The sequence below is a fragment of the Chrysemys picta genome, chromosome 3 (genome assembly GCF_011386835.1).
Source record: "Chrysemys picta bellii isolate R12L10 chromosome 3, ASM1138683v2, whole genome shotgun sequence".
NCBI classification, from domain to species: domain Eukaryota; kingdom Metazoa; phylum Chordata; order Testudines; family Emydidae; genus Chrysemys; species Chrysemys picta.
Genome location: NC_088793.1, coordinates 97551511 through 97576505, shown reverse-complemented (window position 1 = coordinate 97576505; position 24995 = coordinate 97551511). Strand labels below are relative to the sequence as shown.

At 42.7% G+C, this 24995-nt stretch overlaps 1 protein-coding gene across 1 annotated transcript in view; it reads right to left on the bottom strand.

Moving 5' to 3' along the window:
• Nucleotides 1–24036, bottom strand: part of RSPO3 (R-spondin 3) — a 92648-nt gene extending 68612 nt beyond the window's left edge. The window contains exon 1 of the mRNA XM_005280213.5: nucleotides 22942–24036. Coding sequence (XP_005280270.1) covers nucleotides 22942–23038 — 97 coding nt within the window. The 5' untranslated portion in view covers nucleotides 23039–24036. The remainder of the gene's footprint in view (nucleotides 1–22941) is intronic.
• Between the last annotated feature and the right edge of the window lie 959 nt (nucleotides 24037–24995).

The window sequence follows — 24995 nt, the reverse complement described above, 5'->3', positions numbered from 1 at the left end:
AGGCTGCCTCATTTGAAAATTTTGACCCAAATTTTCAAAAAGTGGCCTCTAATTTGGCACCCACTATTTTTCACATGCAACTTGTTTCATGTGACCAATCTTACTGATACAAAGATTTTCACATGTAAATTGGGTACTTCATGCACCCATCTCCCCTGCAGGAGCATGCAGACGTGGTAATGGTATACAGCAGTTGTGCATAAAAATGTTTCATGCACAGAACTGAAGACTGGGTTGAGGCCAGTTGAAAATTTAGCTCTTATTCATTTCTAACTTCTGCTTGTGACTGGAAAGATTAGAACAGTGATTCTCAGCCAGGGATGCGTGTACTCTGGGGGTATGCACAGGTCTTCCAAGGGGTACGTCAACTCGTCTAGATCAGTATTTCTGAACCTGGGGGTTGTGACCCCCGGGGGGGGGGGAATCACAGGATGGATTTAGGAGGGTTGCAAGTGCAGGGCTGGCATGAGGGGGTGGTAAGTGGGGCAATTGCCTGGGACCCCATGCCATAGGGGACCCCACAAAGCTGAGTTACATGCTTCAGTCCCAGGTGATGTGACTCGGGCTTCAGGCTCCTGAAAGGGGTACAGTAGTCTGGAAAGATTGAGAACCACTGGATTAGACTATTGGAAAACTGGCTGTTATGACTGGGTAGGGTTACCATATTTAAAAAATAAAAAAAGAGGACACTCCATGGCCCCTGGCCCTGCCCCTTTCCCACCCCGGCCCCGGCCCATCTCCGCCCCTTCCCCGCCCCTTCCCCAAAGTCCCCGCCCTAACTCCCCCTCCTCCCTCCCAGCCATGCGAAAAGGGCTGCCCGAGCGCTACCAGCTTCACAGTTTGCCAGGCAGCCTCCAGACCCTGCGCCCCCGGCTGGCACTTCCCCAGCGCAGCTGGAGCCCGGGAGGGGAAGCGCCCAGCCGGGGGTGCAGGGTCTGGAGGCTGCCCAGCAAACCGTGAAGCCGGTAGCGCTCGGGCTTCGGGCAGCCCCTATGCCTCCAGACCCTGCGCTCCCGGCCAGGCACTTCCCCTCCCGGGCTCCAGCTGCTCTGCTCCTCCCCTGACTCTTCGGCTCTGTTTAAGAGCCGAGCTGCCCGAGCGCTCCGGCTTCGGGCAGCCCCCTTGCCTCCGGACCCCAGCCGCCGGCCGGGCACTTCTCCTCCCCGGCTCCAGCTGCTCTGCTCCTCCCCTGACTCAGACTTCGGCTCTGTTTAAGAGCCAAGCTGCCCGAGCCAGCGCTACCGGCTTCGGGCAGCCCCCTTGCCTCCGGACCCTGTGCCGCCGGAGCAGAGCAGCTGGAGCCCGGGAAGGGAAGTGCCTGGCCGGCGGCTCGGGGTCCAGAGGCACGGGGGCTGCCCGAAGCCGGTAGCGCTGGCTCGGGCAGCTTGGCTCTTAAACAGAGCTGAAGTCTGAGTCAGGGGAGGAGCAGAGCAGCCGCAGGAGAGGAAGTGCCCGGCCGGTATTTTTCCCGGACATGTTCGGCTTTTTGGCAATTCCCCCCGGACGGGGGTTTGGATACCGAAAAGCCGGACATGTCCGGGAAAAAATGGACGTATGGTAATCCTATGACTGGGCATACAGACAAAGGAATCTGTTCTGCCCTCTGCAAGGGGTGCTGCATTTCCTGTAAATTAAGCAAAAAAGGATGGATGAATTACTCCAACAAGGAATGTACCGTTTGGGAATTGTCCCCAGCAAACTAGAACTGTGGTTGGTGAGCCAAGAGCAGCAGGGAAGAAGAAAAATAACAAAAAGGGTCAGAAATTTCAGGGATAGAGGAGGAATTTATAATCAAAAGGTCCCTCTCATTCCCTATGTTGAGCACCAACATTAGCCAGCCCAGTATTTATTTATGCTGTAGTTACTGGGTTAATATTAAAAACTTCCTTATGTCTGCTCTCCCTTTTATATTTACCAGTACTCACTCTGGCCCCAATTCATACATGCTTAAATCCATCCCTATTCAGAAAAGTACTTCAGTATATGGTTAACTTCATGCATGTGTTCTAGTCCCTTGACTTCCATGAGACTTAAATATTTGCTTAAAATTAACCACATGCCTAAGTGCTTTCCTGAATAAGGGCCCCTGTCCTTAAAACCAACACATTTTCTTAAATTGTAAAACAAACAAACAAACAAACAAAATCCATACATTGAATTTGCCTGCATATAAACATAAAAACAATCTCCAAGCCTTGTAACTAGTTCAAAGACCAATTACAATGTATTTTTTAAAAGGGCTTTGTGCAGAATGACCATCTTTTCAAAATGCTAAAAAGGGGACACATGCAAGAGCCCTGCCCCCTCCGCGGCCCTGCCCCTGCTCCTCTTCTTCCCCCTGAGGCCCTGCCCCCTGTTCAGGCCAAAAGCTGGAACCCAGCAGTGGTAAGAGCCACCCATGTGATTCCCATGTGGAAATCTCAGCTTTCTTTCTTTTTTATACAAATAGGTTTCTAGTCTTAATGATTGCAGAAGGGCAGGGCTTGACTCTTAATTTTTTAAATGCTTCGGTTTGGCAATACTGATGCCTAGACTTCTTTGCTGAACAGACAGCACAGGTGATTATTTATATTATAAAAACACACCAAAATTCTTTCCTACTTGAAACAACTAATTAATTTCACTAAAGGATTACTGAACAACCTTCAGAGGGGTAAAGAATTTGATTACTCGCAATTTCAGCTAGAATCAAACTGGTGACCTAGAACCATCCCTGAACCATCTCTTCTACCTTACAACTGGTGTTTACTGTTTGTTAATATTTTTAGAGGCAATCATCTTGCTTTTTCCCCATGCTAACAACAAGGTGGCTGAAAATTAACAAAACAGATTAAATGAAAATCAAACAGATTTGAGGCTGAATAATCAGGAACATTCATGTGAAGATATTTTTAATTCTCAGTTGAAGAAAAAGAGTCTAGTAATCATAATCCATATTGTGACCTAAAGTGTGCTTAAAAACTTACAGTACAATATAACCCAATAATAGTGATAATACTCCAGATAAAATGTGCAAATCTATAGGACCTTTTAGCTGAGGTTTTCAAAGCACTTTACAATGATCAATTAAGTTTAGAGTTGGGATGCATAATTCATCATTGCAAAATGCTTCCTCTCCCAAATTTGTGTACTGTTAAAGACCTATTGCATTCACCCAAGAGGTAGGTGAAGTATCTCTTACTTCTTGGGTGAATGCATGAGCTCTTTAACAGTACACTAGGTTGTGAGAGGAAGTAAACTTTGAATGCAGCTGAAACTGCAGGTGGAATTTTAGGGAGAACGAGTGCAACCAGATTGAATTGAACTTTGCACAGACCACTGTGGCCAATACTCCTACTCTTATTTAAAAAACCATGGGATTGTTAACATCCACAAGTGATCAGGCTTTGATCACTCAGTGATCACTCACTTTTACTGCTCAGCTGAAAGACAGACCTCCAGCAGGACAATGCCCCATGCAGAGACATTACATCAGTAATAAGGCCAGGTGTACACTGAAAAGTTAAGTCGACCCACTTACGTTGCTCGGGGGGGCTGTGAAAAATGTCGTGCCCTGAGTGCTGTAGTCAGGTCGACCCACCCCCCTGTGTAGATGCAGCTAAGTTGATAGAAGAATTCTTCAATTGACGTAGCCACAGCCTCTCAGGAAGGGGGATTAACTATAGCTATGGGAGAACCCCTCTCGTTGCTTTAGTGAATGGTGACAGTGAAGTCACTTTCTAGTTAAAGACCGATCTCAGAAGGGTAATTACCACCTACTGAATCACCAGCATCACTGTTTTCAGCACATTGGCATTCATTGAAGATCTTCCATCTGAGTACTGACACAGTATGGTCCTGCTTAACGTGTGAGAACCTAACAGCAGGTGGCATAGCCATTAGGATGATAGAAGTGTCCTGGAAAGTTAGGACAGGCTGCTTTTTTCTACATTTCCAAAGCAGGGAGCAAGTCTTAGCCATGCACCTTCCATTTATATCAGATGTAACTGTTTGGCTGATAGCCCTCACAATACTTTGAAAATGTTGGGATTAGTTTCTTCTATGTGTAAACAACATAGGCCTGATTATTTTATAAGTTATACCAGTATCAGAAACAACTCCATTAACATCAACGGTCTTCATACCCCATGTCTACCAAAAAAGTAGAGCACATTAAAATGTGGACCCAGTTTAATATTCTGTGTTTTCTCCAAAATCAATTCCAGTATGAAATGAATCCTTGCACGCATCCTTTCCTTCGCCATTAAACCTATTATACTCTAGGCATTGTAAAACTCAAGGTCTATAAGTACCTACACAAGGAGAAAACATAGATTATTAGAAGTATATTCAATCGAGCAAAAAAACACATAGCAAAATCTAATGTTCAGAAGTTGGAGTCAGCAAAGTTCAAAATGTATATAAGATACAAATTTTGAATAGTGAAGGTTATTAATCATTGAAACAGATTACCAAGGGAAGCAGTAACTTCTCAACCACCTGGAGTCTCTAACTCAAGACTGGATGTCTTTCTAAAAGTATGCTCTAGTTCAGGGGTCGGCAACCTTTCAGAAGTGGGAGCTGAGTCTTCATTTATTCACTCTAGTTTAAGGTTTTGCGTGCCAGTAATACATTTTAACCTTTTTAGAGGGTCTCTTTCGATAAGTCTATAATATATAACTAAACTATTATTGTATGTAAAGTAAATAAGGTTTTTAAAATGTTTAAGAAGCTTCATTTAAAATTAAATTAAAATGCAGAGCTTCCCCGACCGGTGGCCAGGACCTAGGCAGTGTGAGTGCCACTGAAAATCAGCTCGCATGCTGCCTTCGGCACACATGCCATAGGTTGCCTACCCCTGAACTAGTTCAACCATAAATTATTGAGCTAGATGCAAGAATCGTTGGGTGAGGTCCTATGGCCTGTGTTATGCAGGAGTTCTGACTAGATGATCACAGTGATCTCTTTGGGCCTTAAAATGTATGAAATATGTAGAACAACTATGAGCTCTTTGACACTATGCAGAATAACTTAGAGACATTGAAAGCAATGGGGTTATTTCAGTTTTCAGTAACATAATCCTTATGGTCCCTTCAGACATAGTCAGATGTTGTTCCCCAACATAATTCATTTGGCTGGAGCTAGTATACACTGATGAGTCAGTGGATGGCATTAGCACTTTTCATGGGATAGCATCAGCAGTATTATGGTCTCGTCGCTAACAGTGAGCTTTACGATGCTCATCAGTCTGACTCTGAGGACCAATAGAAAAGAGAGAAAGAAATAATTGTGGATAAAAGTAAATACAAAAAAATTAATGCTTTTACTATGGCATGATGATTCACTATTTTCTCTGCAATTTGAGAACTGCTTGCTTCACAGGAATTTTCTGTCATAAATAAACTCCAGTTTCTTTAAAACCAACTCCACATTGTTACTTATGAACAAAATTGGATATTCATGTCTCAAAGGGTTTTAATGTAGCATACCCACTGATTGAAACTCAGTATAGGCAAACTGATGGTAAGGTGCTTGTTGATTTTATCACACTACATTTGTGTAGAACAAGGGGGGAATCTCAAAAATCAGAGTAGAAACCATCCTTTTTATTTCACATAATTTTTCTCTTGTTGTGTCTAACCGACTGCTCTGAAGCAATTGAACAGATTTTCCTTCCTGTTGCATGAAATTATTGGCACAACAAAAGAAAAATGAAAACTACATATTTTTTCCAGATACTGAACATCTGTCCATACAGTTGTTCAGTATCACACATCTGTGCTGCCGTTTGCTCCTTTTTCACACCATGTAAGTTTGCTGCATTAATTAATGAGTGTTTTATTTGAGGGAATGTAAAGCTGCTTTGTATAGGTGGAATGGAAACAATGAAAGTCCTCCTGTCCTTTCAAAAGGCAGAAGGAACAGCTTTTTCTAGTTAAGAGCCTAAAAGCCATAGCATCCATCTTTCACATATATCCCTTCTTCTCTGAGTTACGTGTATGTTGTTCCTTTTCACCTTGACACTAGAAATCTTTTTCTTCTAAGTAGTGTCTGCGTAGGGAAAAGGTTTAGTGAGTTTGATGCACAGCTGACTTGTCCAAACAAGAAATCAGCATGTCCTGTCAGTAGGTCTAACTTCAATTTTCTGGACTTTCTTTTCATAGAGTTTTTGCATTTCTTTCAGACTATTGCTAGTGTAATGGAAATGCAGGGCTGGATTCTTTGCTACCCTATACCTTGTGTAGTCATTTACACCTGTGCAAAGGGCTACCATTCTGAACTGGTGTAAATAAAAGCACAAGATAAAAGGCAGAGGTAGAGAAAATCACTGAAAAAAAATCCCTTTAGTTTTCACTGCAGAATCATGACTGGGAGGGGTACTAGTCCACCAGATAATCTCTACTAAAATGTGGTCCACATAATCAGAAGGTTTAAGATCCAAAGGAATGAGTGCAGGAATGGGTATTACAGACCTCCCAACAGTCCCGCATTTCATGGGACTATCCTGCTCTGACCCCCCAAACCTCCTGTTTCTGTTGCAGCAGAACATTTCTCACATTAAGGGCTGCCCGGGTGGTGGGAGGGAAAGGCAGTTTGCCCCAGGCCCCCTCATTTGAGAGGGTCCCCAAATCAATTGTGGGTGCAATGCCACTCAAGTATGGCTCATCTGATTAATTGATATTTGGATAGGATATTTTGAAAAGATAAAATGCTACATATGTACCAATTATTATTATGAATTATAAAACTACTAGTAACACTGAGGATGTTTGTGTTACCAAATTCAACCTTAAATAATACATTAATTTGACTATGCTACAAAAAAAAAATTAAAAAAAAATACATCTCTCTAGAATGACGTAGTCTTTGCCTAACTTGCTGCTGGAAGATCACCTTAGTTTGATAGATTCCAAGGCCAGAAGGGACCATTCGGATCATCCAATCTGACCTCCTGGATTACACAGACCATAGAACTTTCCCAAATCATTCCTAGAGCAGATCTTTTAGGAAAACATCCAATCTTGATTTTAAAATAGTCACTGAGGGAGAATCCACCATGACCCCTCATAAATTGTTCCAACGGATAATTACTCTTACTGTTAAAAACAGGTTTCAGAGTAACAGCCGTGTTAGTCTGTATCTGCAAAAAGAAGAACAGGAGTACTTGTGGCACCTTAGAGACTAACAAATTTATTAGAGCATAAGCTTTCGTGGACTACAGCCCACTTCTTCGGATGCATATAGAATGGAACATATATTGAGGAGATATATATACACACATACAGAGAGCATAAACAGGTGGGAGTTGTCTTACCAACTCTGAGAGGCCAATTAATTAAGAGAAAAAAAACTTTTGAAGTGATAATCAAGCTAGCCGAGTACAGACAGTTTGATAATAAGTGTGAGAGTACTTACAAGGGGAGATAGAGTCAATGTTTGTAATGGCTCAGAATGGCTGATACTGTAATGCAATACTGTAAACCTGGGGCCCAATCCTACCATCCTTCTTTATTCAGTGTTTTACTTAGTCTTTACTTAGGCAAACTCTCATTGTTTTCAAACTGAGGTAAGAAACTGAGTAAAGACCAGGATCAAAACCTTTCACTGTTTGGGGTAACTAAATTCTGCAATGATATAGAAATATAATATGTTCATCCTCTTCACAGAGTCCTGTGTATATTTTCACCTATGAAATTCCCCAGTATAATGGGCCTATGGATCTTCACCAATGCCAAATCACTCACCTTAAATAAGTCTCTCCCCTCACCTACGAATTGGCTCCAGTATGGTGAAGACCCTGTAAATGTTACTACTACAGTGCCTCATTGCATCCTGAGGCCACTTATGCCATTAACCACTTCACCATCTATAATATCAGAGCACACCGTAAACACTTCAAACACTGTTCAAACAGGAAAGCATGGAATATGATACAAGTAGTGAGTTCCACCAGATTAGTGCTCCTAAGGCACAGACCTTGCTGATAGAGTAATTATTTTATGGTTTAATGTGTGACATTAAGATGTGGTATTTTTGTTCATGCAAAGACTTTTTTTTGCCCTTTATTTTTCACAGATGCTGACCATATAAAGAAAAAATCCAACCCGGGACTGTGAGACCTTTGTATAGGAGTATATTTTCAGCTTGATATATATCATTTTAAAATGTACTGGTTGGTGTACTTCCTTAGCATGATCTGCCAGTTACTATCTAGGAAGATCTCCAAACATTGTGTGCACACATTACAGAATGCTGTCTCTGCACTGATTATTTATAACGATAACACAGTGAAGCTCAAATTACACTTCGTTCTGGCTTCTGCCTTCTATCTTGTCTTTTTCTGTGTGGAGTGTTGAGGTACACCACATATAAGTTTGTACAGTGCCTACGGCTACAAACATTAATAAGAGCTATCACTTAGGAACAGTTCCTTACACTTTGTTTAATCTCTAATGGAAAGGATTCTTCTAAATATTTACAGCAGAACAGTTGTCAGAATGAGTGCTGGAAATTACTGGCATTTTCCCAGAGGGAAAAAAAAAGAAGGGGAAAAATACGGCTTTGTTGCTACACTCTTATGTTGATCTTAATATATTTCAGGGTCTGCCTTCTGTAACACGATGGGATTGCATAACAAAAAGGTACTTCTAGAATAAGAGTCATTCACGTACAGTGGTTGAGAACCACGTTTGTATCTTACCCTTGTAAGAATTTCGCTCTCACTGCTAATCTTAAGGGAAGTGATTGTTTGTTTTGCAGACCCTGGAGTAAATAAACTGCATGTAAGGAAGGCAGCTGCTGCAAGAGATGGGAGAACTCCAGACAATCGTGGGTGTTTACTTAGGGCCCAGGCCTGCAAGGTGCTGAGTGCCTTGAATTTACCATCGACTTCACTGAACTCTCCCGAGGTGCCCGCTACTTTGCAGGACTGGGCCCTTGGGTCTTCGGCCTCGATCCTGCACACAGTTATGCACATGCTTCACTTTATTCCCAGGAACAGTCTCAGAGAGTCATTGGGACTACTCACCTGAGTAAAGATACACACAAAGCCCACTGAAGTCAAAACAAAGACTTCAGTGGATTTTGGATCCGTCCCTTGCAAAAGCGTTTGCAGGGTCAGGGCCTTGGGTAAAATTTTCATTAATTTCAAACTGGGAGCTTTGCTTGAATAAGGATCTGGGGATTTGTCCTGTTAACTCAAAGCAGAGGAGAGCCCTGCTCTAATATCCATTATTTGTAGGATTTGCTCTTGTTATAAGAAGTGTATGCAAATGTGTGTGTGTGTGTGTGTGTGTGTGTGCATGCGTGTGCATGTGTGAGAGAGAGAAATCTCACTGCCTGAAACTGTGCTGCCAAGATAAACGTTGGAGCATTTTATAAATTAACTCTGTTCTGCATGTTTATTTTTCTTTTGGAGGTTCTAAAAGGAGACTGTTCAACTCGTCTTATTAGTAGCAGGACATTTTTTAGAGGAAAAAAACGTTAGTGCTCTGTACTGGAAAGTATTTGCTATTTTCAGCTGAAAGTATTCTTCCTTTCTGACCTGGCATATTAGATAAGATTTATATTTCTGACCTGACATTAGGTAGTTAAGATTTATTCTTCTATATTAACTTTACTGTGCTTGCAGGCGATTCATTTACATCATGGGGAATATATTTATGGAAGAAGCAAAGAAAGTGCACAAAAGGTAGTAAAATATGTACAGGAGATTCCCATGAACTGGTGAAGATGGTGGTTCACCTGGCAGCTGTCTCCCTTCTTTTCCCCGCCCCCCCCCCTTCTTTTTCTTTGTTATTTCAACTTTAGAATTTGAAATGTTGAAGTCTGTTTCAATGGTTAATAACTTAAAAGCATCCAGACAACTCCAATATATCCATATGTATGCTGGGATGGCATGAATGCTCTCAGGGTTCTACAGCAATGACCCAGGCATAAGTAATATTGGACCTGGTTCTGCTCTCACTCTGGCCAGTGTAAATCAGGAGTAACTCCACTGAAGCCATAAAGACTGGTGTAAGCGAGAGCAGAATCAGAATTGCAGTTTTTTATATCCAAAGGTATGGGCCCAGACAATTTGTTAATGTCTAACTTCTTTTAAAAGGAGAACCACAAACACTCATGGAAACCTGGATGCACATGGACAGAAAGTTGGAAAGCTAAAGGCCTTCCCCAGCTCCCACTGTAGCCAGCGACAAAATGCCAATAGGAACAAAAATACTCCCTATAATTGTTGGAAGCCAAAGGACCAGATGACTCAGTGAACAGGTAATGGGAGCTGATGACTTTTACCAATAAATCACCAATTGAAATCCAGCCCTGTTTGGTTTTGACTTCAGATTTCTGTCATCTGATATTTGTTTGGATGTGTCCACACTATAAAAACTGCTTTGAGAACTGGCAACCTTGCTGGCTACCTCAGCAAGAGGACAAGGACTGAATGGGTTAGAGTCTCAACTACCCCCTCATCAGTCCAGGCTACCTAGAAAAAAGTGTGTGGGCAAGGTGAGAAATTATAGCAGGAGGAAAGCAACGCAAGTGTTGCTCCCACCCTATTTAATGACAATTTGCAGATGTCTTATTTACAAATGACTGTTGTGGGTGGATACCCTTCCTCCCTTTACTGGCACCTTTCTCAAAGGAAATTCAGATTGAATACATTGCTGGTCTTCCTGCCACTTAGTGTGAACAAAAATCCTCCAGCAACGACCATGCTTTTTAATTTATGAGGGTGTATGTCATTGGTAATGTATGAACACTTGGGCAGGACACTGATCTCACACAGGTTTTTTTTACTGGTATAGCTCCATGGATTTCAGTGGAGCTACTTGCTTCTGGACTCAAGTGTATCTAAGAGCAGCATCAGGCTCTTCAGCTTTGTGAAGTAATTCACCCTGATCCAGTCCCTTTGAAAGCCATTGGAGAGACTCTCATTGACTGGAAGCTGGATCAACGGTTCCACAGTGAACTCTAATGGAAGACCACATTTTAATCAGGCACACGTCCAGAATGATCTTGCTACGTTAATGAAGATTATTTAGTGAAAAATGGGGTTCTCTTTCTGATTTGCAATTGGAATGTTGGAATATGCATGTTAAGAGTCCTGTTCTCCCTCAGGAATACACCATAATTACTATTAACGTCAGTGAAAATGCTGCATGGGTATCATTGGGGAAAATGCAGCCTCTACTGCCATACCATCACTGCTAACCACATTTCCCCACTCCTTGGACCATCCAAAGCATGTCAGGTAATGTTACCTTCCTCCCTGTCAATCTGACCACATCTTCAGCACTGTGGCAAACATTTTATGATGGGCTCAATGTTTTCAAAAGTGAACACCAGTGCATGCTGACTGAGGCAGGGCTCCATACAATGTGCACTTTTGGGGGCAGAATCAACTTGGTGCAGTCAAAAGGGTAAGTAGAGGACTCACGAGGACTCACCAGAGTTGGTAGGGCAGAGGTCCAACATAAAGTTTGTTTTATTTTTATATATGATCCTAGCCAAAAAAAGGTCTTTCTGACAGACCATTGGCCGTGCGGAGTTGTTCCAACCACAGAACTACCCCTATGAGGCTGTGTGGTCCTAGGGGTTGAAAGAGACAGATAGCCCAGAGAATTAGGAGTTATTGGGTATGGGCTGAGAGAGTTCATTCGGCATAAGCTCTCCTCTCTGGGGGCAGTTCTGCAATTTCTATGACCAACCTCTTCTGGAGAGGACTGGTCCCTGGAAAAGGCAGACCTCAATGTCTCCTGGATAAACAGTATAATACTTACTGGCAAATGGTGCTAAAACTGGCAGTAGTAAATTGTTCATCTTAGAAAGCACCTATTTGGCAGGAATGGCATGCAGCAGCAACTACAGACTGTAGGATTAGCTTGGAAGACTCGTCAAGGAAGGTTTGCAGCCTCCCTTTCAATAACTTACTGATGGCTTGCGAAATGACTCTGGACATTCATGATTTGCTGTGGTCTTTGGTGGTGGTTCTCTCTTTGGTTAGTTGCCTCTTTTATGTAACAAATGAACCACAGAAATGAAGAAAACAAAAAGGAATCTCAAATTAATCTACTTAATTTGGGCTCTGTTGTGGTTTACATTGAGGCTGGCGTGAGTGGCCCTGCTCCAGTGGGAGCCAGGGTAAGAACTGTGCTTCAGGAAGAGATGTGTGGTGTCTGCACCACATCTTGACAGAGTGCGGTATACACCTCCCTCTGTGGCCGGCCAACACTGCTGATACAAATGGGAACAGGACTATCTTTTCCCTGCCATGCCGTGCCCACTTGTGCAGGCCTTCAACTCTAGTTACTTTTGTGCTCATCTGTGTGACCAGTCTTTGCCTAGGGAGGAGATACAGGAAGGGAGAATTGCTGAGAGCTCCTTCCTACCTTTTGCATCCGTGAAGGGATCAGACACAATCTGCCCTTGAAGAAATCACAAAACTGTGATATACTCAAATATAATTTGGGTCTCTGTTGCATTATTGGCTGAGATCCCAGCTCATCCATTCTGTTATGTTACAATGTATGTTGTTCTGAGATATTCAATACTTAAGAAAAAAAATTTAAAGGGACACTTCTCTATGATAAACTGAAATGAAGGGGTCAAATACTCTCAAATCCCATTAATTTCACTGGGAAATGAGGTCACTCAGCACTTAGCAGTGTTGGACCCTTAGTCTTTTCCCTAAAAGTATAGTGTAATTGAAAGAAGCATGTGACTCCTACAGAGAGAGCAGCATTATATAATGTGTTGAATGTATGATTATAATTGGGTGAATGATTCAGAATGGACAATTTATCCTGTGACATTTTCTGTTGAGGAATAGTTAGCAATTTGCTTATATTTATTCTTTAGCCAAAATTGTTTGTCACTTTCTTTAGCAAATCATTTGTGGCATGCAAATCCTTCATGAATGGTTTGCTGCAAATATTTAAAAGTGCATCATATTGGTTAATTACTTACACCATGTGGTATTGTTTTAGTTCCCTATATGGATGACTTAAGTAACATATCTAACCAGGGCCCCAGGTCTCACACACTCTTGGCCGTAACACAGCATGAATTACAAATTTTACAACATAGAATTCTATATTCACTTCTGATTGTATTGGAGCATCTGAGCTTAAAATTCACTTTTCACAAGTATTAACACTAGCAAAGCTAGGTTGCTAGAACATTCATGGAACACAAACACAAAGCCGGCATGACTAAAGACAAAGCCAATTCATTTCAAATTGCAAACAAATGTTTGCAGAAGTAGTCTTTGTTTCCCTTCCCATCCTTTGTCAGTCTTGTTTATTTAGATCTTAAGTTTTTCAGGATGGGGACAGTCTCTTAATATGTGCGTGTACAGCACTTAGCACAAAGAGGGATGATCTCAGTTGTGGCCTCTAGGTGCTACTCTAATATTAATATTTATTGCAATAGTCACGCCGATCTAGTAATACTGCTGTTTAGCAAATGCATATACAAATATTTCCCTCCAACTCTCATGTGAAATGAATATTCTGTGGTCTCATTTAGTTCTATATGAAGTATGTAGATTAATATTCTATTCAGCAATGTAAGATGAAAAAAAATAAGTAAACCTCCTTTCTTCAATAGCCTAGAAAAAGCTAAGGAACTACATGCCAGTACTAATCTTTGTAACCGCAGTGAACAAGCAACGCAATAATGCAGTCAAGTGTGTGTGGGAGGCACACTGTGCAGACACTGGCTGATTTTCCTCCCTCTGTTTGGCTGAACTGGTATGAATCAAAAATGTTGTTATTAAAGTAAGCTATCATCAATCTGGTTGGGATTACTGGGTGTGCCGATAACACACATAAACTTTATAAATGTATTAATGTGTCATGCTTTACCAGTTTGTTTTGTGTTGATATTTTATGTGAGCGTCAAGACATGTACTACAGGTATTGCTATACCAGCTGGTTACTCCTACATCTCTGGTTTGCATTTTCATCCAGTTACAGCTATACACTTAAAACAGGGCCTGATCTTCCAGGGTCGGCTTAGATGACACTGTTGTAAAAATGTTTCAGTCCTACCTATATTGCAGCTTCCCATCATTGCTACCACAGTAGAGCTGCCCACTGGTGAATTATGATAATGAAGCTTGCAGGGCCTTGTGTGGGTGACAGAGGGGCAAATGAAAGGAAGAATTTTAGGGTATGTCGGCACTGCAACTGTGGCTGGCCTGTGCCAGCCGACTTGGGCTCTGCTGGCCTATTTAATTGTGGTGTAGATTAGGGGTCGGCAACCTTTCAGAAGTGGTGTGCCGAGTCTTCGTTTATTCACTCTGATTTAAGGTTTCGCGTGCCGGTAATACATTTTAACATTTTTAGAAGGTCTCTTTCTATAAGTCTATAATATAAAACTAAATTATTGTATGTGAAGTAAATAAGGTTTTTAAAATGTTTAATAAGCTTCATTTAAAATTAAATTAAAATGCAGAGCCCCCCTGGACGGGTGGCCAGGACCCAGGCAGTGTGAGGGCCACTGAAAATCAGCTCGTGTGCCACCTTCGGCACACATGCCATAGGTTGCCTACCCCTGGTGTAGATGTTCCAGCTCAGGCTGCAGCCCAAGCTCTGGGATACTCCCACCTCGCAGGATCCTAGAGGCCAGACTCTAGTACGAGCCCAAACAACTACACTGGAATTAAACAGCCCCTTCGCCTGAGCCACGCAAGCTAGAGTCAGCTGTCATGGGCCAGCCGCAGGTTTTTAATTGCAATGTAGACATACCCTATGTCTTGACAAAGGATTTGTGCTATTCTCAAAGTTCCTACCTTGTGTTTGTCACATCCTCATCCAGCATTTTCCTGTCCCCAGCAGCTGCCTCAGTGGAAGATTACTACTGCTTTCCTTAGTCATTAGTCCCCACTCCCTAGAGAGATCTATTCTATAGGTGTTTCGAACCTGGCATATGCTGGAAAGCCACGGAAATCATGAATCTGTATTCATGAGATATCCAGCCCAATTTGTAGACCAAAGGGATTCACCCATCACTAGTCTAGACCAAACCTATAAGCTATTTTATTTTACAGTGCCCAAGAATCTCCTATGCACGCATAGAATATGTCAAGAGTCATGGTCCCTGTCTAAGAGATCTTTCAAGTCTAAATATAAATCATGACAAGGGGTGATGGTGGGTGGTGGGAGTGTGAAGTTTATAGCTATATGTTAACACTATTTAGTTTAGACACATCTTTCAGGGTTTTATTTTCATTTTTTAAATATAAATATATACTTTTTTCTGTTGTCACAAATCATTATTTTGTTAAGTGAGTCTGTAACATACCAACGTAAGATAATACTACTGTGGAGACCATGATGGGTTCAGTCAACCAAAGTCAAAAGCAAAATTCTGATTAACTTAAGGTGCTACAGTCTCAGTCTCCTTAGTAGTGATATTGTTCTTCATGACTGGAGGGGCTTAAATGATGAGGCTCCTTAGTTTGATGTGTGTTATTTTTAATCACAAAAATTAGTAATGAAATGCACCAGCTAAAAATATATATATTAACCAGTTTGTTATAGAATACAATTAAGTTTCTCTCTATCTTTATTTTTATTTTTATTTTTTTGAACAACAGTACTATATATGACTCTGATTACTATTTGCTACAAAAATGTTGTTGTTAAGGCAATCTTAAATAAATCCTGTTGGAATTTTCTACTTTGACAAAGTGTCTAATAATTAATTAATTATTTTCAATGCCCAGTATGAAAAGTTTTCCCATTGCCAAAAGTCCAATTTTTTAAATTATCTACAAAGCATTACTTTAGCATTTCTTGAAAAACTGGACTGTTTTTGCATAGTGGAATTTCTTCAGAATAATTTTTTTCTGAGGCATTCCTTGTGGTAACAGCAGGCAGACAGACTTTAATATAACTGTGTATGGTTTCAGCTACCTCCTGTTATCTGATAAGAGCATTTTGTTATGAATAATTTGGGTACAAAGATGGCAAAGTGATGCTGTTTCGCTCTCATTTCAAAATTGCAAATGAGAGAAACTTTTCTTTTATCGGCTATTTGATATCTTTAACCAGCCTATTACAGTTTTATAATTTATTTCAAGGCCAAGATAAGGCAATTTACTCAAATATTGGGCAGGGAAAACGGTTCTTATGCGATCCCTGGATATTAGCAGATGAGATTTCCCAGTGGCCGTTGGTCCTAACATAATAAAAATTAAAATTTGGACACCCTAATAATCTCAGTGAATGGTTGGGTGATAGTTATGGCGAAATTAGAAGAGTGTTTTTATTATTCACAGATAAAAGGATCCAAACAGGCTAAGCAACGGATAATGAATACGCCAGTTCTTGAAGTTCTTACTTTTATTTTATTAGGCAAAACTTCCATTGCCGTCAGTGAGAATTTTGCCAGAGTAAGAAGTGTCAGTAAAAACTGACTGAGGACTTCAGGATTGGTCACACTAATATCGATTCTTAAAGGGACAAATTCATCACTGAGCTAAATCAATTGACATCAGTGGAAATTTCAGTGGATGAGTTGGTACAATGGGCTAAAGTGGTAAAATCGTTATTCTTTTTTACATGTGTGAGTCAGTTCAGCTTACCAGCTGTACTACAAGGATAGATACAAAAAGGACAGAGCCTCATGTCCTCCTACATGGGTAACTGCCACATAAGGGTTGGAAAACTCTGCAAGTACCCAAATACAGGATTTCTACTAAACCCAAAATCCTTTCTTGAGGTCTTGAAGACTAAGGTCTCAGTCCTACTCCACTCAAAATTCAAGTTTTTCCATTGCCTTCAATGGAAGCAGGTTCAAACTCTAAAACCATTGTAAAAAGAGTATTTAATACATTTCAGATGCAAGACGGAGGCTTTTTAAAAATCTTGTTACACAATCTTGTTTCAGGGGGATCAAGAACTTGTAAGTATATAAATATTTTTTCAGTTCAATTGTAATTTTAACTATAGCGAGAAACTTAAATTTCAAACTACACACTATTATGTTGACACTATGATTGCTTCATACTGATTCTCTATTCTTGGGATAGATTTTGGGATTTAAAAAGCAGCAGTATTATAATGCATATAATTTCATGACATGTAACTATATTAAAAACTTATTTACATATGTGTATATATATATATAAAACAGGAAACTAATCAAGCCAAAGAAATCATGCTTAGAATGTTGGGGAAAAAATACTTCTATTGACTTCAGCAATATATTCTATTGTTTTAAATGTGGCTGTTGCTGAAGATGGCTGTGATTCATGAAAGTATGATGAAACATTGCTATGGGTCTTTCACAGAGGGTTGGCTTTTGCTTCTAATGAACACAATGGGAATTCTGTTGTCTGCCTCAAGAGGAACAGGATCTGACCCCCCCGTCCCCCGCAAATGTGGAATATACTTTCACCCCCCCCTCAAAAAAAGATGGACTTGTCATCAGCAAATCATTTACTCTGCCAATATAATGGTACAATCCTCAGGGAGAAAACATCATCAGGTGAGCACACAAAGTATACTTTGAAAGAAAAAGCACAATGGATAATTTAATCCCACTCAAGGACAGATTCAGCTTGCCTGGTGGCTGTTTGCTTGTCAAATAGCTGTTTAAAAATGTTGGTGTAACAACCTTTATTTTTTTTCTTTAATAAGCATAAAGCTTCTACGATGACAGAACCTATGGCATAGTGAACCTGTGGCATATTACAGCTGTGAAGGCCATGTCAAATTTCCATGTTAACCTCAATACGTTCTAGCTTTTTAAAAAAAATATGTATTTCAATATTTGGTGGGTGGAAATATCTATTCAAATAAATTAATCTTCCAATGTGCAATTGCACATTTTTTTTTAAATTACACCGTGCTTTGTAGAAGCTTTTCTTGTCAAAAACATAAAATGTACATTTTACTTCCACATGAATGGTGTCCTCTAGTGAGGGAGTTAAAAATGCAGATACACAACAAAATGCTGGAGTGTTTTAAATGGCAATTCCTTTATGTGTCACCATTTTGTTATTGGTGTAGAAATGCAGCCATGCTCTGCTCCTGCCAACCCTGCTTTGCACCATTAATTTCAGTGGGACTACTCATGTACTTAAAGTTAAGTATTTGCATACATGTTTGCATACGTGTTTGCAGGACTGAGGCCTCAATTAACAATGGTTACTATGGTCCGCTGAAGGGAGATCTACAATTCTACATAATCACTAGCTGTTGTGAACATACAATCACACCAGTGAAGAAAAAAAGGAAGGAGGGATGTCCCACTAATCCACACCTGCATGTCAGTTGTGCATCACAACAATATCATTAGCTGCCTCTTATACACAGAACAAATATCCCTGTTCCCATATGTAGGGTCCGTGGAACAATCATTGAATTTATAACTCACTTTGCCTAATCCTATTCTTTTTTGTGCAAATTCTGTATCTACTGCCATGTTTATAATGTTATTTTATTATCTGTCAGTCTACACTCTGATCAAGTTAATCTCTCTTGCAGAGCCTGAATAAACAACTTAATTTGCTAACCGTTAGTGTTCTTATCAGAATAAAAACAACTGATCCCTTTGCTAACTGTGTCTTCGCGTTTGAACTGTTATCCATTGTGTCACGTATGTCTGAATTAGGACCCAGCCCCTTGTCCACACTCTGTTGTTGACTTCAATGGGAGTTTTGTCTTTCTAAGGCCTGCAGGATGGGGCATTTAACTAGATCATGAAATAGACTGAACACTCTCAATTTCCATTAACTTCAGTGGGAGTTTTACTTGTGCAAGGAATGCAGGATCAAGCTTTTGTGTTGGTAAAAACACTTTACAGAGCTTTGTATTACTAAATAAAATAAGTTAAAGTTTCAGGGCTTTATGCTGCTTTATAAACAGATCTTGCTGTTTATAAAGCAGCATAGCTCGGTTGCCACCAGTGGCACTACACCAATTTATACCAACTGAGGAGCTGGCCCAACATATTTTGAATTATCTGTTTTTTAAAAAGCGCAAATCTAAAATGTAATTAATAAAGTGGTCTGGATATTTAATAAAAGGAGAAAATACAGGTATACTGACTGATTGATTGATTTACAGTTTGTAAGTATTCTGTCCTTTGTTTAAAAAAATAATGAAGTGAATTTTGAAAGTGCTTTCCTAATAACAGGTTTAAAGATCAGGCTTCCCTGAAGTGTAAAGCAAATGGCAAGTCTAGAGCAAATCTTATGCGGACTAAACAGATTGGTTTTTCAGTTGTTTTCCTTATCCACACTGAATCATTTTCAAGTTCAAAGATTCACTAGTGTCAAACCATAGGTCTTAAGGCTAGTGACTATTGTGATCATCCTGTCTGACCTCCTACATAATACATACATTATACATTCACCCAGTAGCTCCTCCATTATACCCAATAACTGGTTGTGGAACTAGACCAGATTTTTCAGAGAGATGCTCAATCTTGATTTAGAGACTTCAAGGGAATGAGAATCCCTTAGGTAAGCTCTTTCAATGGATAATTATCTTCACTATCAAAAATGTATGCCTTTTTTCTGGTATGAATTTTTCTAGCTTCAACTTCCACCAATTTGATCTATTTATGCTATGTTAAAGAGCTCTCTAGCATGTCTCTAGTTTAACTATGGCATTTTAGACCTATGAAAAATTACAAAAATGAATCCATTCTTTAAAAAAAAATCATTTGTGTTGTACAGTCAAACACCTGAACCAAGATTTTCAAACCTGGCTACCTAGTTAGGCAGCTGAATCTATCATAGACTCCTAATAAAAATGGCCCAGTTTTCTACAGTGTTGAGCACTCACAAATCCCTTTGGAGCTACAGGTGCTTTATAAAGAAGGGTTTCAGAGTAGCAGCTGTGTTAGTCTGTATCCGCAAAAAGAAGATCAGGAGTACTTGTGGCACCTTAGAGACTAACAAATTTATTAGAGCATAAGCTTTCGTGGACTACAGCCCACTTCTTCGGATGCATATAAAGAAGCCCACTCCTATTTAGGTGCCTAAGCAGAGATTTAGTAGCCTATTTTAGGCACTCGAATTGGAAAATTATGGCTTTGGCTCTTGGGGAATATCAGGCCCTTACTGAAACACAAAGACCCAGTAGGCTCAGCCGCCTTTGATGTAAATCCTTTGCCCAATTTGCTTTCCCTGATTAGTTTGTCCAAAGGATAAGAAATGAATCTCCACCATGTGGTGTAAACAGCTGTTCTGCCTCACCTGATCGCTTTACTCGCCTTTATTCTTTCCAGCGACAAGCGCTTAGGGACCCATCCTGCCCCCATTGCAATCAGCAGCAACACTTCAATGGGAGCAGAATCGGGCCCTTGAACAGATCAGACTGGGGCCGCTCTGTGGACACTACCGCCTCCCTGTTCGGTCACTCTCGACCAGCAGCCTGCGGGGCGGTAGCGGAGATCTGGCCCCACGCCCCGTGCTCAAAACTGCACCTGCAGAGGGTCTGTGTCTGCAGAGGACACAAGGGGTCGCACCTCCCCCGGCATTGGAGCTCAGCACAAGCGCCTGAAAACGCAGGCAAGGTGCAGAGAGAGGGAGAAAGGCAAAGACACTTGGGATTGGCCCAGTGGCTACTACCCCCACCTTCAACCTTCTCCCCCCCACACGCCAAAAGGAGAAAGAAACTATGAGCCCGGATCCTCAGTTCTGTGGGACAGCCCCCTAAGCACCCCCACTCCTCACAACGGGGGACACGGTGTAGCGAGTACAGGCAAAGAGAACAGACGGTGGTCCCCAGTGCTCATCAGCCGACACCACCCCTGCGAGGCCAGGCCTCCCCCCGGGAGAGTTTAAAGACTCAGATACAGCCTAAGCCTCAGGGAGGCTCCCACCTGCACACAGCCTCCCACCCACTTGACAGAGCGAGTGACCCACAGGAGGCTCAAATGCACGGAGCCGAGGAGACAGTGCTAAGGACCAAGTGTTGGGTGTTTATAGGCCAAATCCCGAGGGCTTCCCTGAGCTAATCCTTATTTCCATGGGAGCTTGCCAGGGTGAGATCCCAGGGTTTGAGCCCGTCGGGGCAGTTTGAGCTGGGTGGGTGTTCTTCCCGTCCCTTCCACCCCAGCCTAAACCGATCTCTCCTTCCATCTTCTCGACTGGAGGGGCAGAGGGAGGCTGCTTCGGGCTTGAAGCTGGTTGATTTGTGGAGGGCAGCTTCTCCTTTTGGGACTGTGCCCGCTAGGAGCTCCAGGAGTGGGTGGGGAGTTATCAGAACACGAGCCGGTCCCTCGCCAAGGGTAATAAATCGGGCGCCCTGATATGTTTTACTTTGCCCGCCCTGCTCCCTCGCTGAGCGGCCTTGGGGACTGGGCAGACTTCAGCCCTCGGGGCTGTCACTCCGGAGCTACGTTTCAAGGGCACTTTAGGTGAATCAAAGCTCGCATTCAAGAGGCCAGTGATACAATGGAAGCTTTCAAGGAACAGTTATGCCAAGGTGGAGAGGGGAAAGCGGAGCAAAAGCTAGGAAATAACCCCGTGTACTGTTTGATGAAATACAGGCGGCCGTTGTGTTCGGACACTTCCCCCCTCATATCAGGAGCTGTCGGGGCAGACAGAAATAAGCAGCCCGTTTCAAGCACCGTGGCTAGAAAGTGTCAAAGGAAGCCGGGTTCGCTCTAGATCAGGGGACCTGGGCAGAAATGAGCGAGAAAAATGGTCCTTACTACGCTAATTGACTCTCTTCTGCGAGCATCGGCCTTTCCAGACCTGTCAGTCACACCCTCCTTCCCCATCTCGTGGGAGTTTATTCTGAGGGGAATCAGACACTTGATCCAAAGCCCACAGAAGTCAATCGAAAGGCTCCCCTTGATTCTGGATCAGATCCTAACGCCCCTACGGTGTAGACTGGGAGAAGTCTGTCCCAGAAGACTATCCAAGAAAACTATAAAACTCCCCACCACTGCCCAAGATTTGGGCAGGCCCCTCTTTGCAAGCTGCTTTCTAAGGGGTTTTCTGGTTGATTGATTGGTTGTTTTTTTCTGCCTTGAGTCTGGATTCTGACCCCGAAGAGCTCTGCTCCTTACTGGCCAAACCAAATGAAGAGAACAGTTTAACCTGGACGGGAAAACAATGCGGCGCTCAAAATCCGCCTGCTTACGCCCAGCATTGCAAACCCATCCTCTCTCGGCGCACTACGCACATACTCTCGTCAGCTGCGCTTCTTCCATGACTTTCCCTGTAGATCTCCCCCACCCCACCCCAAGGCCATGTGGCTCCTGTTTGATTTGTTACGGGTCGGGATAAGAAGGCAGAAATTAACTTTCTTCATTCCAGGGGTTTTCACACTATCGCGAGCTTACCGCTAGAAACAGCGGTTTCCTCAGTACTCTAGGAAAAATCGTGGTGCAAAAACTCTAGGGTCTTTCTCGGCAGGACTCGCAAGAACTCAGGTGAAAAATTTTGATGACTAAGGACAAGTATCAGGTCAAAATCGCCGGTGAGCAAACTGCATCCCAGCACCAGTGACTCACCGCTGGACGGGTGATGTTAAAGATGCCTGAGAAGGCAACAGGGTTAGTCCATATCGGGAGTGAAAAAATGTCCTTTTCCTCATCCCTGAGTGATGACAGGGTGTGGGGTAATGCGATCGCTCCAGAAAGGTAACTGCAATTTAATTCTGAGCTAATCTGATCCACTTGTAATAAGGGAGGATATTCGGGTTGTTTTTTTTCCCTTTAGAAAGAAAAACATTCCAACGCGTTACATCACCTCCCAGACCAGCCTTAATTAATAATAATAATAATTAATAATAATGATAATGAACTACAGGAAAGGACTACAGTCTCAGTAAATCTAACTGTTGAAATACCGGAGGGTTAGTTTAATTCCTGTTCCTGGCTATATCTTTTGCCAGGGCAGCAGGATGTGGGGAGACAGGAGGTTACCGAACAGGTGAATAGCACAGGAAGGGACTAGACGTTAGCAGGTATAAATCTCTGCGCACTTACTTCTTCCCTGTCGCCGTACCCTGGAGGCGTGCTGGGTTCCAATGTATTCCATCAAGTTCAAAGTGATAAAAAACCAAGAAATCAGTCGCAATTGCATAGTAACCCCGGGATAGTTCGCCTTCTCTTATTTTTTTGGGGGTGGGGAATAACACCGCAGTAGAGATACCTGCACTGATGTCTCCCACTGAGATCCAGGTCCTTCCTCCTCTATTGCACTTTCAAATTGTCCGAACAATTGTCTTCTGCAAATTTCAGAGGGATGTCACCGAGGAGAAGGAGCCCTGAAGCAGCGGCGAGGGTCCATGCTGTTGCAAAGGCAGGCAGCATGTTGCAGGGTTCTAGGGGGTGCGGCGTTGAAGGGGGAAAAGGGGGGGCTCAAACTCCGCTACAGCGAAGGATTGCTTAGCTCACATTCAGTTCCTCGGCTACAGCCTCCATGGGCAGGTGGGGTGGGGACCCCCCGTTTCTCCTGGCTGCCACTGAACCCCCCCACGCCTCATGCAGGAGCTGCTGGTTGAGTCTGCTGAAGTTCTCCCGGGGAGAGTCGCACAGGCTGCAGGGGTTCCGTGCAGGAGAACTGACCCAGAGCACCCAACAACTGTCGGGGGGCAGGAGTGAATAAGCCACGCAGCTCTCAGGATGGAGTTAAGGATTCCCCTATGCTCTCACAGAGGAGTCTGCACCAAAAGCATCTTCCAGGGGCAGGCGAGGGCGAGCGCAATAGGGAATTGAAGCAGCCGCAGGCTGGGGTGCGAGGATGAGGTGCGCTCCGGGACTGCCCAAAGCACAGTGGAGTTGAAGGATCTAGACAACCGGGGTCGTTTCCGCGGCTCTGGGTTCAAAAGGCAGCAGCTGCAGCTCGCCTCAGCAATTCCTCCCTCTGCTGCACCGTGAGGGGAACTCGCCCTGCTTGCAGCCTCCTTCCTGGCAGCACTGCTGGGCTGGCTGACTGCAATCTCTCTGCCTCCCTCTCTCGCCCTCCCCCCCTTCCGCGGTGGGATTTTTCAAGCCCACATGGAGTGTGCAAAGCGGACTCCAATAGGCCGTGGGGCAGTCCTAAACGGAGCCTCCAATCGCCGCCTGGCTGCTCTGCCTGAGATTAGAGAGGGAGGGAGAGATGCGCGCGGGTCTGGGTGTGCGCCCAGCACCCTCTCGTTGGAAATGCCATTGTGTCTTGCCTCCTTCCCCAGAGCGACCAGCCCTCACCACAGCCTGCCTCAGAAGATGCCCCAAAAGGAAGATAATTGGGGGGCACTAGAGATGCCACTTTTCCCTCTCTGGAAATACTGAGCGTCTTGCTTTGTCAGTTCCAGAAGGATACTGGCAGAGTGACAAAGCAGAGCACCCCATTGGCAGGATTTCAGTAGCAGAGAAATGTCCTTCAAGATTTAAGTGTTATGTTCTGCCTCTTCCCATCCGACTTAGTTTACATTGGATTAGACTCCCCCCCCCCCCCCCCCCGAGGGCCCTTTAAAGAAGGGACTTGATTCACACACACAGTTTTCTCCGCCTCGAAAACAGAGGTCTTTTACGATTAGGAAAGGTAACAATTTTTTGTTTGGTTGGTTGGTTGGGGTTTTTTTAGGAATAGTTTTTTGAGCTCTCGACCCTTTAAGAGCCTTTCTTATTAATGATGTTGAGGTTTAGTTCAATAAACAATCATCATTAGGAGACACAGAGGAGTCTCTTTCCACAAACCTTCAAAGTTAAAAACCTCATGTGCCCATTTATAACATGGCACTCAAAGTCTGAACCCCAGTGGGAACGCGCTGGGACTGACTGCTAGCTTGGGGAAAAACAGAACACCTGGAATATGTATGGTTTGATGCAAGCTTTCTCAGCGGGAACATGTTACTCTCTGTTTATTTTTGCATACATATGACCATTTCCCACTAAACATGCATGTTTGTATCCCATTTGCCTTTCAGTCAGATGTTGGGACCTTTACTAGATGGCTAAAAGTCCAAACATAACCAAGATTATACATATCTTTTTAAAACCTCATTTTATTATTTAGCAGAATAATATCTACTGTCTACTTCAGGGAATTTTTT